We start from the raw sequence: 18,584 nt of genomic DNA on the forward strand, positions 1-18,584 counted from the left end.
GGTGAGATAAAAGCAGAGGGGGGCGGGTGGGGGGGGACATCAAGAATGGAAAAGAACAGGAGAGGTGAGATAAAGGCAGAGGGGGGCGGGTGGGGGGGGGGACATCAAGAATGGAAAAGAACAGGAAGGGTGAGATAAAGGCAGAGGGGGGTGGGTGGGGGGGGGGGTCATCAAGAATGGAAAAGAACAGGAGACTGGAGGTGAAGGAGGGAGGTGAAGGGGGGAGGGGTGTGGGGGGGGCTCAAGAATTGAAAAGAACAGGAAAGGGAAGGCAAGGAAGAGGGAGAGAGGTTGGGGGGGGGGGGGGACATTAATAATGGCAAAGACCAGGAGAAGGGAGAGCGAGGGAGAGCTGAAGAGACGTCCACAATGCAACCCACAAAGTGATCTACAAAACGACACAAGTTGACGACTTCTTCTTGCTGCCGCTGTGGGAGGAGGCTGAGGAGTATCGACGTTTGTTCGTTTTCCCGTTGTCCGGCCTGGGGGACCGCGCCTGTTCTACCTTTTTCTTTCTCTTCTCTTCGTCGTCCGAACTGTCAGATTCCTTTTTCTTCCCCTTGCCCTTTTCCTCCTCCTCGTCACTTGAGGAATCGCTTGAGGAGTCGTCATCATCTGCGGACATGAGTGATGTGTATATCATCGGTTCATGTACACAACTTGAGTGTATACATGATATGTAGGTTTTCGCAGTGTGTGTTATCTAAATCATCATCTGATGAGCAATGTTGATGCACAGGTGCATATATGTGTGCATGAATGAGATATGTGCAGTCTTCAGTTTTACATCTTCACACTTTCAGTGATATCAGGTATGAAAAAAAAAACAACCCCAGATAGAATGGAGTTGCAGGGAGAGAGAATGGTGACTGATTTGACCAGAGTAAGAGAGAGACAGAGACACAGAGAGAGAGTGTGTGTGTGTTGGTGTGTCTGTGTGTGTGCGCGTGTGTGGGTGTATGTGGGTGTGGGTGTGTGGTGTAAGTGTGTGTGGATGAGTAGGTGTGGGCGAAGGCTGAGTCTAAATACATATATGAAAAAGATAGGACTGTAACAAATATGTCAGCTAAAATTGCATGAAAGAGAATTCGGACAGGGCAAAAAAGAAAAGAAAAAAAGTGCACTGAACTGGAATCCCCCCAGCCCCAGTGTCCTGAATTTCAAAGCTTCCAAGTTAACATCAGTCCATTTAATAATTGCTGGACATACTGGCCCTCCTTACATGACATACATGATTTACAATATCATTTTATCCATATTAACTGACTAACTAATGGTGTGTTTGTATCCACACTCTGTGGAAAATGGTTGAAACATTACAAATTCCACAGAGGAGTTTGTTTAGAAACAATTCTAAAGCTATATTGTTGTTCTTGGTGGGTTTTTTTTTTGCTTTTTTTGTTTTTTGTTTTTTTATCAGGGGTTTTATATACATCATGGTCAAAACCACTGTAAAACCAAGTATGGAATGAAAATCAGTGCCAAGAAGACAAAACTCATCACAAACAGCAAAGACCCAGTCAAGACCAAGGTCAGTGTCAGCGGACGATAGCAGGGGAACAGTAAAGCAGTTTAAACACCTTGGTGACATCATCAGTGAAGAAGAGACCAAGACTGAAATACTGGCAAGAGCTGTGCAGACTGCAGCAGCTGTGGCAAGACTGAAGCCCGTTTGGAGAGACATGAACATCAGTCTCAGGACAAAGCTGAAGCTCCTGCATGCACTGGGTCTATCTTCTTGTATGCGTTCAAGTCCTGGACTCATATAGCAGAGCTTCAGAGAAGAATTTAAGAAGTTGAAATGCGATGTTTCAGGAGACTCTCTGGTATCTCCTGTATGTCAGGAAAACCATCAGACAGCAAGATGGTCAGTATGAATACCTGCTGACCACAGTGAAAAAACCGAAAAGGAGATGGTATGGCCACGTGACAAGATCCGACAGGCTCTCCAAGACCATCCTTCAGGGAACAGTGCAGGGGAAAAGGACAAGGCAGACAGAGAAAGAAATGGGCAGAGAACATCACTGAGTGGACAGAGAGATCTGCCAAAACTCAGGCCCCATCCCACGACCACCAGAAATGGAGAATTCTGGTTCAGCAGTGCAGCACCCCCATGACTAAACCAGGTTCAGGTACCAGTGACAGTGACATACACAAAAATCTCTGCATACACACGCACATACAAACACTGATGTTGTTTGTATACAAATCTATAGGCACACGAAAACAAAACAAGAATTATGATTAAGGTGCAAACACCAAACAAAATAAAAATTGCTGGCATATGAGGCGCAAGGAATGAGGAAGGGAAATGAGACAGAAACAAAAACCGAGAGGGATAACCAGTACGTAATAAAATCAACAACAACAAAAGAAGATAAAACAGAGGATAGCAAAAAATGTGCAAAAGAATTTGTTTTTCCCCAGAAAGCATTTTCCAATCTATCAAGCTGGATATATCATACTCATACAGTATGAGATCAGTCAGAAGATATTTCTTTTTACCACCAGCCACCATGGCGAAGTGGTTAGTGTCGCGGACTGACGGCTGGGAGGACGCGGGTTCGAATCCCAGCGGAGGTGGGTTTTTCGGCCCGTGGCCGGCTCCTACCCAGAGTTGAGTGTGCTGTGGGCTTAAATGGGGAGACTGGGACCACACAGTCGAGTGTCATCCACTTCAAGGATGCGTCTTTGGGTGTGTTGCTTTAATTACCTGATCAACACTGCAAGTGTCTGTATCTCTCGGGCCTGGTTAACGCCGGGATATCATTATGACAGGAAGCGAAGAGTACAGCCTTGTCACGCAGTCCCAAACCAAAATGGACCTCCATAGCAACATCGTCATCATCATCGTCATCCTCCTCCTCCTTCATCGTCACCAATATAAACAAAATAGTCTCAAAGTCTGTGGCCTTTCATGCCCTGCTCTCATGGTGACCTCAGTTTCGATACCCCTCCACTACCGTGCTTGGGGTGAGTCCTATCAATGTCGTCAGTGTCGGCAGATTCATGGGGGGCTATTGTTTGAAGGACGTGGTGGCGGTCTCCACTCTGGGAGGGACGCTCACTCAGTCTGGCTCCGCGACTAAGCCATTATTGTCGTTAGTAGGGGGCTTAGTAGGTGGTGTCCTAAGTACGTTAAAACAGAACAGGCACCACTGAACACCACCGAAGTGACTCAGCAGCAACCTTACATCGATGGTTCCCTGTGGACTGCCGATGCTGGAACTGTGACGGACGAACCCGGGTGTGGCCATGTATGGGGGAATCTAAATGAGCAGCGTGGGAGTAATGCCACTGAAACGGTGCAGATGATGGGGCAGCAAAAAAAAAAATAAATAAATAAAATCTTTTTACCATGAATACTCAATTGTAACATCACAAAAACACAATCAATCTATTTGGCACTGTTGTCCAACACATATCTTTCTTTTTACCTGGTCGGTTACTATGCCATGCCACAGTTTAGTTTTTAATGCAGATGTTTCCTGTTGAGGAGGAATTCATAGCTGATGCAATTAAGACACTTGTGGAGTACATAGGGATGAATCAGGAAGAAACAAAGCTGCCCTATGCGCCAGCAGATGGGGAACAACAAGCAAAGAAGTTATGAGTACATGGGATTCATGGTTTCTAGTTGCAAATGCAATGTCAGTGGATTTCACGCTGCTGGCTTACAATTTACATATATAGCAATCAGCTTATCTACATGGCAAACAGCTTACCTAAGTGGCAAATGGATTACCTACATAGTAAACGGCTTGCCTACATGGCAAACGGCCTGCTTACATGGTAAACAGCTTGCTTACGGCTTGCTTACATGGCAAACAGCTTCCCTTCACAAGAAACGGCTTACCTACATGGCAGATACCTTGTCTACATGGCTAAAGGATCACCTACACGGCAAATGACTTGCCTATATGGCAAGCATGCGGTTAGGCGCAACAATGTTAGGAATTTGAAGGGGAGGGAGCGAGCAAGCATGTCCAAAGACAATACCTGATGGAGTCACACTACCAGGTCATGAGCTCGGATTAGAGTTTCTTTTTGCAGCAACACAACTGCGAGAGAGAGGACCAGCCCCACGTAGGGGTCACAGTGATAGAGGACTCTCGGGGCTGGGGCGTGGCAGAGAGGCTTTCACACTCACAGTCTGTTTCACCCTCATCTTCATCATCTGGTGCAAACCCGGACCACAGGGTTTTACATAAACCATAAAACATGAATCGTCAACATTTTTTAAACTGACCTTGGCAATAGTTTTGTGAAGTTTTAGAAATTGCTAGCAATGTCATGGAGGTTAACTTTCTATCTTGCTGCCACGATCAGGTGACTCGTGCATATCCATTATGTACTTGACTGATTTTTATACTTCTGTACCTTATTTAATTCAGATTTTTTTTAAAAACACAATAGTTGATTAGGCATAAATCATTGAAGAGAAAGAAAGAGAACCCTTGTAAGAACTGGCAGGTTTTCAGCAATGATATGTCCCCTTTACCATCAGTTGGGCCAGAAACAACATGATATGATTTTTTTTACCCTTGCTAAGTTAGTTCAACACTACAGCAAAATGAGAGCTATACTGTCCATGGTTTCTACACTGCAATGGGAATTCATATACAGTTTAATCTTTTGTGAAGGACTATGACTCTCAAACTTGGAGGCAAGATCACACTGGCTTTTAGTGCTGCAGCCTTGGGGAGCTAGTTAGCCTGTGGGAACCATCCAAACACCAACTGTCTTAAAGCCTTTTGGGCAAGAGAGTGGGGATGTAACTTGAGCAAGACACTCTCCATTAATAATTAGTCTACCCCAGATAATCGGGACTGCAGTTGGATCCACTGCTGTTCTGATAGTCACTGATACTTGATGGTTAGTTGTGTCTGACTATGACCATCAGAACAGCAGTAGACACAAATGAAGTCTCGGCTACATACAGCCCTATGCCTTTCAAGGAGATAGTGATGAATGAAGCAGATTGACACGTACCAACATTTACCTTTCTCCTGCGGGATCATCTGGATGCACTTCTGGGCAGCATCCTCTGAGGGGGCGTTGTAGATGTCAGAGATCAGCTGGGTCCTCAGCTTCTTCTTCTTGTGCTGCGTCGCCACTTCCAGCATCTGACGCATGTGGCGCTGAAAAACAACAGAGATCCACTTTTCCCCACCTGGTTTTTGACTCACTTGAGTAAACAAAGTGAGTCTATGTTTTAACCCGGTGTTCAGCTGTCTGTGTGTGTGTGTGTGTGTGTGTGTGTGTGTGTGTGTGTGTGTGTGTGTGTGTGTGTGTGTGTGTGTGTGTGTGTGTGTGTGTGTGTCCGTGGTAAACTTTAACATTGACATTTTCTCTGCAAATACTTTGTCAGTTCACACCAAATTAGGCATAAAAATAGGAAACATTCAGTTCTTTCCAGTCATCTTGTTTAAAACAATATTGCACCTATGGGATGGGCACCAAAAAAAAAAAAAAAAAAAAATGAAGCCGAATTATATGCAAACTGCATTTACTGTTATATTTATATTTTTTTTATTCTCTAAACTTGGCACTTTGATCTGATATTCTGACCCAACAAGAAGAGCAGTCATTATTATCATTTTTTGTTCAAACAGGAACTTCTTTTGCTAAGCATGGAAGTTTTATTTATTTTGCAAACGTTTTGGTGCAGATAGTAAAAAAGGGAAATTACTCTGTAATTAATGCTATGGGACTTAATGAAGTTTTATTTATTTTGCAAACGTTTTGGTGCAGATAGTAAAAAGGGAAATTACTCTGTAATTAATGCTAGGGGACTTAATTTGCTTTAAACTGATCTTTCTCATCTTAAACATTACATTTTGAAATTATACTCAATACATAAAAAGCTTAGATTTTTTTTTTAAAGTGTATCACAAGTGAGTCTTGAAGGCCTTGCCTCTCTTGTCTATTGTTGTTGTTGTTTCTATAATCATATTTAAAAACCATTTATTTATCTAGTTTGTTCAGTTTTCTAACTGATTTCTATTATCATTAAATATCAGTGGCAGCTGAAACACGGCCACTCAGTTTTCCCATCCTATTTCTATTGTTGTTGTTTTGTTTTATCTTTTAAAATCATTTATCTATATACTTTATTCAGTTTTCCACCTAATTTCTGTTCTTATTACATATGAGAGTAGAGTGCACTTTTGTTTTTTAAATCACATATGATCTACTTCATTCAGTTTCCACCTGATTTCTGTTACATCAGTGGCATTGTTCAGTTTTCCACTTGGTTTTGATTCTTTTTCCAATAATTTATTTACCTACAGTGTTATGTTTTCCATTTAATTTGTACTGTTACTTGAAAAATCATATATCTATTTACAGTTGTTTTTTTTGTTTTTTTGTTTTGTTTTTTTTGCTGCCCCATAATCTGCGCCGTTTCAGTGGCATTACTCCCACGCCGCTCATTTAGATTCCCCCATACACGGCCACACCCGGGTTCGTCTGTCGCAGTCCCAGCGTCGGCAGTCCACAGGGAACCATCGATGTTTGGTCGCCTGGAGGCCACACACCAGAGGAGACCCTGCACTGCTGCTGAGTCACTTCGGTGGTGTTCAGTGGTGCCTGTTCTGTTTTAACGTACTTAGGACACCACCTACTAAGCCCCCTACTAACGACAATAATGGCTTAGTCGCGGAGCCAGACTGAGTGAGCGTCTCTCCCAGAGTGGAGACCGCCACCACGTCCCTCAAACAACAGCCCCCCCATGAATCTGCCGACACTGACGACATTGACAGGACTCACCCCAAGCACGGAAGTGGAGGGGTATCGAAACTGAGGTCACCATGAGAGCAGGGCATGAAAGGCCACAGACTCTGAGACTATTTTGTTTATATTGATGACGATGAAGGAGAAGGAGGATGACGATGATGATGACGATGTTGCTATGGAGGTCCATTTTGGTTTGGGACTACGTGACAAGGCTGTACTCTACGCTTCCTGTCATAATGATATCCCGGCGTTAACCAGGCCCGAGAGATACAGACACTTGCAGTGTTGGTCAGGTAATTAGAGCAACACACCCAAAGACGCATCCTTGAAGTGGATGACACTCGACTGTGTGGTCCCAGTCTCCCCATTTAAGCCCACAGCACACTCAACTCTGGGTAGGAGCCGGCCACGGGCCGAAAAACCCACCTCCGCTGGGATTCGAACCCGCGTCCTCCCAGCCGTCAGTCCGCGACGCTAACCACTTCGCCACGGCGGCTGGTCTATTTACAGTTTTTAGTTTTACATCTAATCTAATTTGTTAATCTTTAATGATTCATTTATCTACAGTGTTTATTTTCCCATCAAATTAAAATTATTTTTCAAAACAATTCATTTATCTATCGTGTTATGTTTTCCACTATGTTATTAACTTATTTATCTCCTTAACACAATATTATCTATTTATTTATCTATTTCAACTATCATTTTACTTATCTACAGTGTTCAGTTTTCCTTCTCATTTTTATAATCATTAAATTTAATCATTTATCAATGTACAGTGTTAAATTTTCCGCTTGATTTTTATCATTGATTTCTTTTTATTCATTTATTATTTATTCGCTAATTCACTCACTTATTAACTGCTGAAAATAAACAAGTACAATAACTATACAAAGCACAAGGCAAAGGTTCACAGTTTCAGTTTTAACCCATTCAACCCCATGGGGAGGTTACAGCCTCGGCAGGCTTCACTGCCATACTAATGTAGAAAAACTCAGAAAATATACTGTTTTACCTCCAAATTACACGTGGACACATTTGGAAAGATTTTCAGAAATTAGTTCCCTTTCCTCGTGGTTCATACATGTGCAGGAACGTCGTAACCGTTTTAATGAATCTTGACACCAGTGCAATGCTCAGGCAGTGGGGCTGAATGAGTCAAGGAGACATTGAGGCCTGTGGAATGACCCTGCATAAAAATTAAAAAAAGAAAAGAAAAACCCATAAAAGTAGGTGCACAACTTTAGGTCTGTGATGCTCACCCACTAACAGGAAACCGTGGCGAAGTGGTTAACATCACAAACTGATGACTGGAAAGATATGGGTTCAAGCCCCATCAGAGAAGGTTCTTTTTTGTGTGTGTGTGCTACGGACTGAAATGGAATGACTGGGACCACACAGTCGAAGGTCATCCATTTCACGGATGCGTCTTCGGGAGTGTCACTCAAAAATTTCCTGACCAACACTGCAGGTGTCTGTATCTCCCAGCCTGACTGACACCCAAAAAAGTCATGAGACCATACACAGCCTTCTCAAGTAGTCCAAAAAGCAAAATAAAACCCCACAGCAGCACCCCGCATCACTGTTCATTGTCATCGAAATATAAAAAACGAAATTTCCTGAATTATGGGGCACTAAAAAGAAAAGAAAAAAAAATTAGATTGACTGACCAGTTTCGACTCCATCTTCTCCTGTCTTTTCCTCAGCATACCAGCCTCCATCATGTATTTCATCTTCTCTGAATCAAACCTCTGCACACAGATAACAGAGTACTGTCAATGTGTTATCCGTGTGTGTGTGTGTGTTTGTGTGTGTGTATCTGTTCATCTGTGTATGTATGTGCGAGTGTTTCTGTGTGTGTGTGTTTGTTTTTGTCTCTGTGTGTGCATGTGTCTGTCTCTCTGAGTGTGTGTGTGTTTGTGTCTGTGTGTGTCTGAGTGAGAGAGAGGGAGGGAGAGAGAGAGAGAGACAGAGAGAGAGAGAGAACAAGTCCACACATGCATCTGTTATTTGACTTTTGATTAATTAACTGACTAATTCAAAAAGGGAAATGCTCATGTTGAATCTTTGTAACACACACACACATGTAAACACACGTCAACGCACACAACAAGACGTTTGAGCAATATCAAACCATCATAACCACATACGCATATGTCATTCTGATTCCTAAATCTGTTTCAATACTTCCCCCCAAACACCTAAATGTTTTTGGGAGTTGAATATATGTATTTGTGAAAACACACACTCACACTGCCCCCCATCCCCCACCCACACACACACTCACACACTATTTGTCTCTCTCACTCCCTCTCTCTCTCTTTTCACCCCACCCCCCCTACATACATACACACACATTCACATACGCACACCCCACAATTTTCTGAGACAATATCAACATCTCTCTACCACATCATCACACAACTCCACCCTGTCCCCCCCCTTTTCTCCCCCTCCCCACCCCCCAACAACCATCACCACTCCACCCACACCCCACACCCCCACCACACTGACCTTGACATTGGTGTTGGCGATGGAGGCCTCCCCCTTGGTGCGTGAGTTGGTGAGGTTGGCCAGACGGGTGTTGACGGATTTCTTCTCCTTGGGCGGCTTCTGCTTGCCCCAGATCTGGATCATGATGGCGCTATCCTTCAGGTAGTCCAGGGCCTGCCCACACAGCTTCACCTCGTCAAGGAGGTGTCACTGCCTTTGGACAAGTCCATATACACTACACCACATCTCACATCTTGCTAGGCAGATATCCGACAGCATTCGAACGATACTTGGTCCGTAATGAATTTGATAATAGTCTGAGAGCTAAACTCAGATTTGGTCTGCGAATCAGACCAAATAAATACTTAATAAATGCTTTAGTAACCTGACAATTAAGCATATAATTTTTGACTGTAGCTTGATGAAGCCTTATGTACATGAAAGTGTCTTCACAAGTGACTGAGAACATTGATGTTTTTCACTTTTTGCATTCATTATCAGTTGTTTCGCTTGTCAGTTTAACGACTTCTCTTTTACAAAGTCCTTTAAATAATTTCCTGTAACTGTATTTAGAAAGTTTTTTCAAATTTCACCCTCATTTCACCCTCATTTGCCCAGTTTCCCCCAACCCTCCATTCATTCACATCTCCCACCCCTTCTAACCGATAATACTGAAATGTATTCATAAATACTTTAACAAAATGTTTTCAATCACCGATATGTGTGATGGGACATTAAACAAAATTCCTCCTCCTCATATCCGACAGCAGCATAACCCAATAGGCTTAGTCAGGCCTTGAGTGCATGCATAAACATTTGCCAGTTTCAGTTTCTCAACCAGGTGTCACCGCGTTATACAAGTCCATATACGCTATACCTAATCTTGCGAGGCAGATGGCTGAGAGCAGTGAGACCCAACAGGCTGGGTAGGCCTTGAGTGCATGCATGTTACATGTCTGTATCTGTGCGTGCCTGAAGTCTGATTGAATGACACAGGAAACGAAAGATGAGTGCCCCACAATGGCAGCCATCAGTTGGCTCTACCCAGGTAGGCAGCCTGTTGTGCAAATGACCAACTGTTTGTAAAGCATTTAGAGCTTGGTCTCTGAGTGAGGATAGGTGCTGTATAAGTATCATATATCATTCATTCATGCATACACATTTGCCTGTTTCAGTTTCTCAAGGAAGCATCACTGCGTTCAGACAAGTGCCTATATGCTACACCACATCTTGCCAGGAAGATGGCTGACCAGCAGCATAACCCAACAGGCTTAGTCAGGCCATGCGTATATATTTGCCACTTTCTGTTTCTCAACGAGGCGTCACTGCGTTCAGACAAGTCCGTATACACTACACCACATCTGCTAGGCAGATATCTGACCAGCAGCATAACCCAACGCACTTTGTTAAGCCCTGAGTGCATGCTTATATATTTGTGTACCTATCAGAGTGGATTTCCTCTACTCACAGAGGACATCTCTCTCATTGCCATGGGTTCTTTTTCAGTGAGCAAAGTGCGTGCTGCACATGGGATTTTTTTTTTTTTGGCTGCTCATGCGATTAGTATCATTGTTTGAGAGCTGCCTAAACTGTACAAGGCTCAATACCTTCACAATAACAAGTAACTGCAATTTCATTTAAGCAGTTTTTCTTTCTCAAAGTGCATATGACTTTCAATCTGTAGTGTGAGTGTGAGACTGTGTGTGTGACTGCATGTGTGCATGCATGCATGTGTGAGTGTATGTGCATGCGTATATGTGAGTAGGCACACTTGCATATGTGTTGAAAAGCATGTGCACACATTCTGAAGATGTGTGTTTGTGTGTCCTTGTAAGTGTTTGTGTGAGTGTGTTCGTGTATGTATGTGCACATGTGTTGGGTGAGCTAGTGTGTGTAAGTGTGTGCATGTGTGTACATGTATGTGCACATGCATGTGCTTGTGTGCATGTATGTTGTAAAGCAGAAGAGAGCAACATCCGACACTGGTGGAGTGCTCCACTCTCTCCAGACACCAAAGGGACAACAGGAAAAACTCACAGCCTCGTCCACCTTGCCCACGGTGCAGCATTTCTTGAAGTTCCAGTCTGGGTTGGAGGTGTCCTTGATGGGAGACGTCTGATTGTAGGTCGTCTCCAGGTAAATCAGGAACTTGGCATAGACGTCCTGCAGGATAGTGCTCATCAAATGTCATTCCTTTCTGTCACTATGTCTGTTCTCTATTGTTTCCAGGTGTTGTATTGTACTGTATTGCATTGTATTGTATTGTATTGCACTGCATTGCATTGTGTAGCACTGCGTTGTGTTGTGTTATTTTTTTTGCCACACCAGATCTCCCTGTGTGAAATTTGGGCTGCTCTCCCCAATGAGTCTGCATCACTTAAGTGAGGGTGGCACCTTTTTTTTTGTTGCCTGCAAGTGTACGTATTGTTTCATGTGAGGTGCTTAGAGCACATTATATGTGGAGTTTGCGCCATATAAGTACAATATACTAGTATTACTATTATTATTGTTAAATTTATTTGATTTCCTACCAAAGTGGATTTTTCTACAGAATTCTGCACCTCTGTCACCGTGGATTCTTTTATATGTGCTGTGTGAATGCTGTACACAGGACCTCAGTTTATCGTCTCATGTGAATGACTAGCATCCAGACCACTACTGAAGGTCCAGCAGAAGAAGAGAAAATACTGGCGAGTGTGGGCTTTGAACCAGAGCATGTAGATTCTCTCATTTCCCAGGGAGATGTATTACCACTAAGCCAACACCCCACTTCCATAATATGTATGTGACGCTGACTCCCCATACAATGGGCTGTTAGTGACTCACATTAACTCTTTCCATACCAACGGCAAAAGAGACAACGTTAACAGCATTTCACCCCAATTACCATCATCAAAATATTGCAAGCGGAAGGCTCTTACACTGAAGACGTGAATGTTGACAAAGAATACCACTATTCTGACGATGGAAGCTAAAGCTTGGGTCATTCAGACACCCACTGGACATCCAAGGGGTCTGTGTAGAGGAGAAGAGAGGACTGGCCGTACTGAGTGAGTTAAACAATACATACAACAGTGTATAATGGCATACAACAGCACATGGAGAGAAAAAAATCTATATTTGCAAAGACAATACATCTCATTGGAAATACAAACAATCACACCAAAAAATAGTACACGTCAAGCATCTGTCAGTGTGTGTGTACCACAATGACTTTTGTTGAAACTGAAATGCACTGTTGATACAGTTACCTAACACCAGTTTATACAGTTACTGAAACACGCAATTTACACATTAACAAACACTTCTTTTGGGAAAACTGTGATAGGCAGTTGTATTTGTGAAGGTGAGTTAAAGAAAAATCTTAACTGAAATGTGACTAATAACGGCTTTTCTATACAGCTCAATAAACAGTTCATTTCTCAAACAAACCACCGGGACATATTTTTCTTCTTCATTTTGACAATATAAATTTCCTTTCAGCACACCCTGTAGACGAAGCAGGCCAGCAAATTTCTAGGAGATGCGATGGAAGAATGGGTTAATCACTGGATGCCTGATCCAGTGATCAGGTTTCGAGCCCCGCCCTGTTCCAGCACGGTGTTGTGTGCTTTGGGAAAGGCACTTTCACTCTGATTTTTCTCACTCCACCCAGGTGTGAAAGGGTATCTGACTTCAGTTGGGGAAGCTGAAAACAACAGAAAAGATTTGGACCCACCACTCTATGCCCAGCCCTTGACACAGTTGATACGAACTCACTACCCCAATGACCATTAAAGGCTATGGGACCTTTAACCTTTTCAGTCCAGTTCAGTTCAGTTACTAAAGGAGGCGTCACTGCAATCAGGCAAATCCAAACATATGCTACACCACATCTGCTAAGCAGATGCCCAACCAGCAACGTAAATCAATGCGGTTTTAACCTTCTGAACTTACAGTGAACTTGCTGGGAAGGCCTCTGGCACTGACGATCTTGACGACGAAGCTGACGTTCTTCCCCAGCAGCTCCTCAGGGTCATCCACAAACTTGTCGTCATCATCAGTGTACTCCTTGCCTTTCTCGTCGCTGGGCACGATCTCCACCTGCAACATCAAGGTGACTGCCAGGTGCACCAGGTAACTTGTTCTTCCTCACAACTACCTGCCTACTACATCTCCCCTGGACAAGCACCATATAGCCAAGTGGTTAATGCGTTGGACTTTCATTCTGAGGGCCTTGGGTTCAAATCTCGGTATCTGTGCCTGGTGTGTAAAGGGTGGAGATTTTTCTGATCTCCCAGGTCAAACTATGTGCAAACCTGCTAGTGCCTGAATCCCCTTCGTGTGTATACGCAAGCAGAAGTTCAAATATGTACGTTAAAGATCATGTAATCCATGTCAGTGTTCAGAGAGTTATGGAAACAAGAACATACCTAACATGCACACCCCCAAAAACGAAGTATGGCTGCCTACATGGTGGGGTAAAAACAGTCATACATGTAAAAGTGAATGTGGGAGTTGCAGCTCACCAACGAAGAAGAAGAATTCCCAGAGATGCCAACCCCGGTCAGGTGTTTGTAGGAACAATCAGGAAATTTGACAGGAACGTTTTGAATTAGGTAGAAACACTCGGATTCCGACTCCAACTTGATTTAGCCACGTTTTCTCTTGTTCAGGCAAACGATACATCTGATTGGTCCACTCAGTGATGTTTCATTGTAAACATGCATGCGATTAACGGCATCATTACATGAGACCATGGTTAGCAGTGACTGCCCAGGCCTCGTTATCGATAGGTCTAGAGCGTCTGGGTAATGTTACGACAGGAAAGCATGTGACCATGCTATGTAACTCGTCGGAACAATCTTGACGTTGGTGTAACATCAGAACAAACTGTGACCGAGCACAAACAAAATACAGCAAAACCATAACCGTTGGCACCTCTGTATTTCACACAACCACATGCCTGCTACATCTCCCCTGGAACAGCACTGCATGAGACCACTGCAGTCAAAAAAAAAAAATGGTGGTTCAGTCAAACCACTGTAACTTATTAATTTCAAGACAGAATGTTGCCAAACTTTTGGTATGGTTTGAAATTTCATCCACAAAAATGCCATTATTTTCTTCGTCATTGCTGTCACAATTCAAAAACGGCTTCGCTACCTCTTCTGCAGTCAGTCTTCTTCTGTTCTTTGTTGATGATGATAAAGACATTTTGAGAAAAAAAACTCATCAAAAATCGATGAAGAATTATTGATTTGACTGGTCGAGCCAAGCTTCCTTTTACCATTTTTGGAATCTGTAAATGGTTCAGCTTAGAACAGCAACCGCACCATGCAAAAATAAACTAAACTAGAATAGTATGTCAGAATAAGAACACTCATCCCTGGTCCACAGAGGAATTAATCATGTCACATTCTCACACACACTCTCACACTCTCTCTCACACACACACAGAGACACACACACACACACACACACACACACACACACACACACATCAATATCACTTAAGAGTGGAAAGATGCAAAACAGAAGACTACACACACACACACACACACACACACACACACACACGCACGCACGCACACACGCACACGCACACACACACACTCACACACACATCAATAGCACTTAAGAGTGGAAAGATGCAAAACTGAAGACCACACACACACACACACACACACAAATGCATGCGCACACATCCCTACAAAATCAAGCATCCATCATCACCACCAGCTATGCGCAATCCCACTTCCACACACTTCGTGAACAGATGTCAAATTGAAAAACACATATTCTACACACACACACACACACACACACACACACACACTTTGTGAACAGACATCAAACGGAAAAACACATATTCTACACACACACACACACCACATACACTCAACACAATAAGGAGACTCACTCCCCCCTCACCCTCTCCCAACACACACACATACACACCCACCCACAAATACACACAACATTTACACACCCACACACCTACACCCACAACACATACACTCAGCACAAAAAGGAGATTCACCCACACAAACAACGCACACACTCAAACACACGCAAGCACACACGTGCACACACACACACACACACACATGCACACACACACACTTTGTGAACAGACATCAAACGGAAAAACACATATTCTACACACACACACACACACACCACATACACTCAACACAATAAGGAGACTTACTCCCCCCTCCCCCTCCCCCAACACACACACATACACACCCACCCACAAATACACACAACAACTACACACCCACACACCTACACCCACAACACATACACTCAGCACAATAAGGAGACTCACCCACACAAACAACGCACACACTCAAACACACGCACGCACACACACACACACACACACACTTTGTGAACAGACATCAAACTGAAAAACACATATTCTACACACACACACACACCACATACACTCAACACAATATGGAGACTCACTCCCCCATCACCCTCCACCAACACACACACATACACACCCACCCACAAATACACACAACAACTACACACCCACACACCTACACCCACAACACATACACTCAGCACAATAAGGAGACTCACTCCCCCCTCACACTCCCCCAACACACACCCACACCCACCCACAAACACACACAACAACTACACACCCACACACCTACACCCACACACCCACCCACACTCACATTCAACAGGCCGACTGCTTGTCCGCTGAAGTTGGTGACCTCCAACTGTTCCTTCATCTCGATCATGAAGGCCAGGGACTTGATCCACACCTTGACACTGCCGATGTGGAACTCGGCCTGGTAGTCATCCACAAAGGGGTCCTTCTCCTGAAAGGTGCATCATCGCTGTCACCGCAAGGTAATTAACGCGCCAAAGAACACACATATGTATGCACGCATGCATGTACACACACACACACACACACACACACACACACACACACACACACACACATACATACATACATACACACTACCACTAACACACACACACTACACACACATACATCTCCCCCCCACCCCTCACCCCCCCAAAAAAGGCCAAAAAAGTGTACACCAAGTACACTAACACACACAACACACACACACCCACTAAAACATACACACACACACTCAAAAAAAAAAGACAAAAAGAAAGTGGCGAACATAGTTGACATCCCTCAAGCAGTCATCTACAAACAAATGTAGATTCTAAACTCAGTCAACTCATGAAGTAAATAAATACACAATACATTATATTAAACAGTCAACTCATGAAGTAAATAAATACATAATACATTATATTAAACAGTCAACTCATGAAGTAAATAAATACATAATACATTATATTAAACAGTCAACTCATGAAGTAAATAAATACATAATACATTATATTAAACAGATGGATGAATGAAATAAATATATAATACATATAAACATATCTATCTAAAGAAAGAAAACAACTTATCTTGGCAAAATCTATTTTGAATTCAAAACTGAACCACATAGAAGCATGATTTTTTTTTTTAAAGAAATATGTATATGTTAAATATAATAATAATAATCATTATAAATAATGACAATAATAATAACAATAACATTATCATAATCATAAGAATGATGGTTTTTATTATCATCATTAATACCATCAGTATTATTGTCATTATCGACGGGCGCAATAGCCGAGTGGTTAAAGCGCTGGACTGTCAATGTGAGGGTTTGAATCACGGTGACGGCGCCTGGTGATAGGGTGGAGATAGGGTGGAGATTTTTACGATCTCCCAGGTCAACATATGTGCAGACCTGCTAGTGCCTGAACCCCCTTCATGTGTATATGCAAGCAGAAGATCATATACGCACGTTAAAGATCCTGTAATCCATGTCAGTGTTCGGTGGGTTATGGAAACAAGAACATACCCAGCATGCACACCCCTGAAAACGGAGTATGGCTGCCTACATGGCGGGGTAAAAACGGTCATACATGTAAAAGCCCACTCGTGTGCATACGAGTGAACGCAGAAGAAGAAGATTGTCATTATCATTATCATGGGAAGCATCACTCACAGGCGGTAGGTCCCACTCGTCACCTTCCTGGAAGTTGTCGTACATTTCCTGCATCACGTACTTGCGGTTCATGAACTTCTGCCGGGGCCAGATCCACTCATGCTTCGTTTCCACGTTGGTCACTCGGATCATGACCTGCCATGAAACAACACCGTCCCATATCAAACGTGTGATTAACTGCAACAAACTTTGACAGATTCTGTTTTTGTCATAACCTGTTGAGTGATCGGCCAGTCTTCTTCAAGGAGCTTACAGGAATACATCAGTATACCTTTCTCATATATTATATATGTATGCGTGTTGATCAGCTCATTTATCCATGCCCTCCTCCATCTCTATTTCCCTCCTTTTCTTTTATCTTTTCCTCCTTCTTCCTCTTCTCTTGACTCTTCCCAACCAGCTAACATTCTGATGTTCTGATGTATATGTTTCTTTTTTTATGTAAATTTCATTTCAATAATGTTTATGCCTTTATCATTTAGTATTGCACAGTGTAGGGTGGGGACCATATGAACAAAAAGCATGTCAGTGCTTATCTATTATCCATGGAAATGAAGATTTTTTTTTTGGTCTGGTTATGTGAGTCAAATGTGTGCTACAACCACATCAAACCAACTAATTGTAATACTGCAAACAGCCCCGACTGAATGCTCAAGAGTACCACTGCAGATTTCATCTACGCTGGCCTCAACTGTCACATTTACACTCTAAAACTGAACGCACAATCGATTCACTGCAGACTGCATTGGCCCTGAAGGACACACACCTCTGTGCGGCCCTTCAGCTCTCCTCTGGCTTCCGGCGAGACGACCATCAGATCAAACTTCATCTTCTTGTCCAGGTCCTCAGAGATGGAGTTGGCCTGCTCAATAGCCGGCATCAACTCCATGATGTCCTCCTGCAGCAATGTCTCATCTGTAACACATCACACAGCAATGTCTCATCTGTAACACATCACACAGCAATGTCTCATCTCTCATCTCTGAAAAAAACACAGCAATGTCTCATCTGTAACACAATACACAGCAACGTCTCAACTGTAAAACAGCAATGTATCGTCTGTAACACAACACACAGCAATGTCTCATCTGTAACACATCACAAAGCAATGTGTCGTCTGTTACACAATACACAGCAACATCTCAACTGTAAAACAGCAATGTATCGTCTGTAACACATCACACAGCAATGTATCGTCTGTAACACATCACAAAGCAACGTCTCATCTCTCATCTGTGAAAAACACAGCAATGTATCGTCTGTAACACAACACACAGCAATGTCTCGTCTGTTACACAACACAGAGCAATGTCT

At 43.1% G+C, this 18,584-nt stretch overlaps 1 protein-coding gene across 4 annotated transcripts in view; it reads right to left on the reverse strand.

The window, feature by feature from the left end:
• Positions 1–187: 187 nt before the first annotated feature.
• LOC143290212 (kinesin-like protein KIF28) overlaps positions 188–18,584 on the reverse strand; it is a 48,593-nt gene continuing 30,196 nt past the window's right edge. Inside the window, exons 14-23 of one of the 4 annotated variants that reach the window (XM_076599537.1) lie at positions 18,037–18,185; positions 17,271–17,405; positions 15,909–16,055; positions 13,168–13,314; positions 11,269–11,394; positions 9,253–9,405; positions 8,409–8,489; positions 5,003–5,141; positions 4,000–4,177; positions 484–615 (exon numbers count right to left, since the gene is read on the reverse strand). In XM_076599537.1, coding sequence (XP_076455652.1) covers positions 4,035–4,177; positions 5,003–5,141; positions 8,409–8,489; positions 9,253–9,405; positions 11,269–11,394; positions 13,168–13,314; positions 15,909–16,055; positions 17,271–17,405; positions 18,037–18,185 — 1,220 coding nt within the window. In that variant the 3' untranslated portion in view covers positions 484–615; positions 4,000–4,034. Of the gene's footprint in view, positions 616–3,999; positions 4,178–4,992; positions 5,142–8,408; positions 8,490–9,252; positions 9,406–11,268; positions 11,395–13,167; positions 13,315–15,908; positions 16,056–17,270; positions 17,406–18,036; positions 18,186–18,584 lie in introns of those variants that run through there. The other 3 variants (XM_076599536.1, XM_076599538.1, XM_076599539.1) reach the window with 3 other exon arrangements.

Source organism: Babylonia areolata, chromosome 15, assembly GCF_041734735.1.
Source record: "Babylonia areolata isolate BAREFJ2019XMU chromosome 15, ASM4173473v1, whole genome shotgun sequence".
In the NCBI taxonomy this organism is placed as follows: Eukaryota; Metazoa; Mollusca; class Gastropoda; order Neogastropoda; family Buccinidae; genus Babylonia; species Babylonia areolata.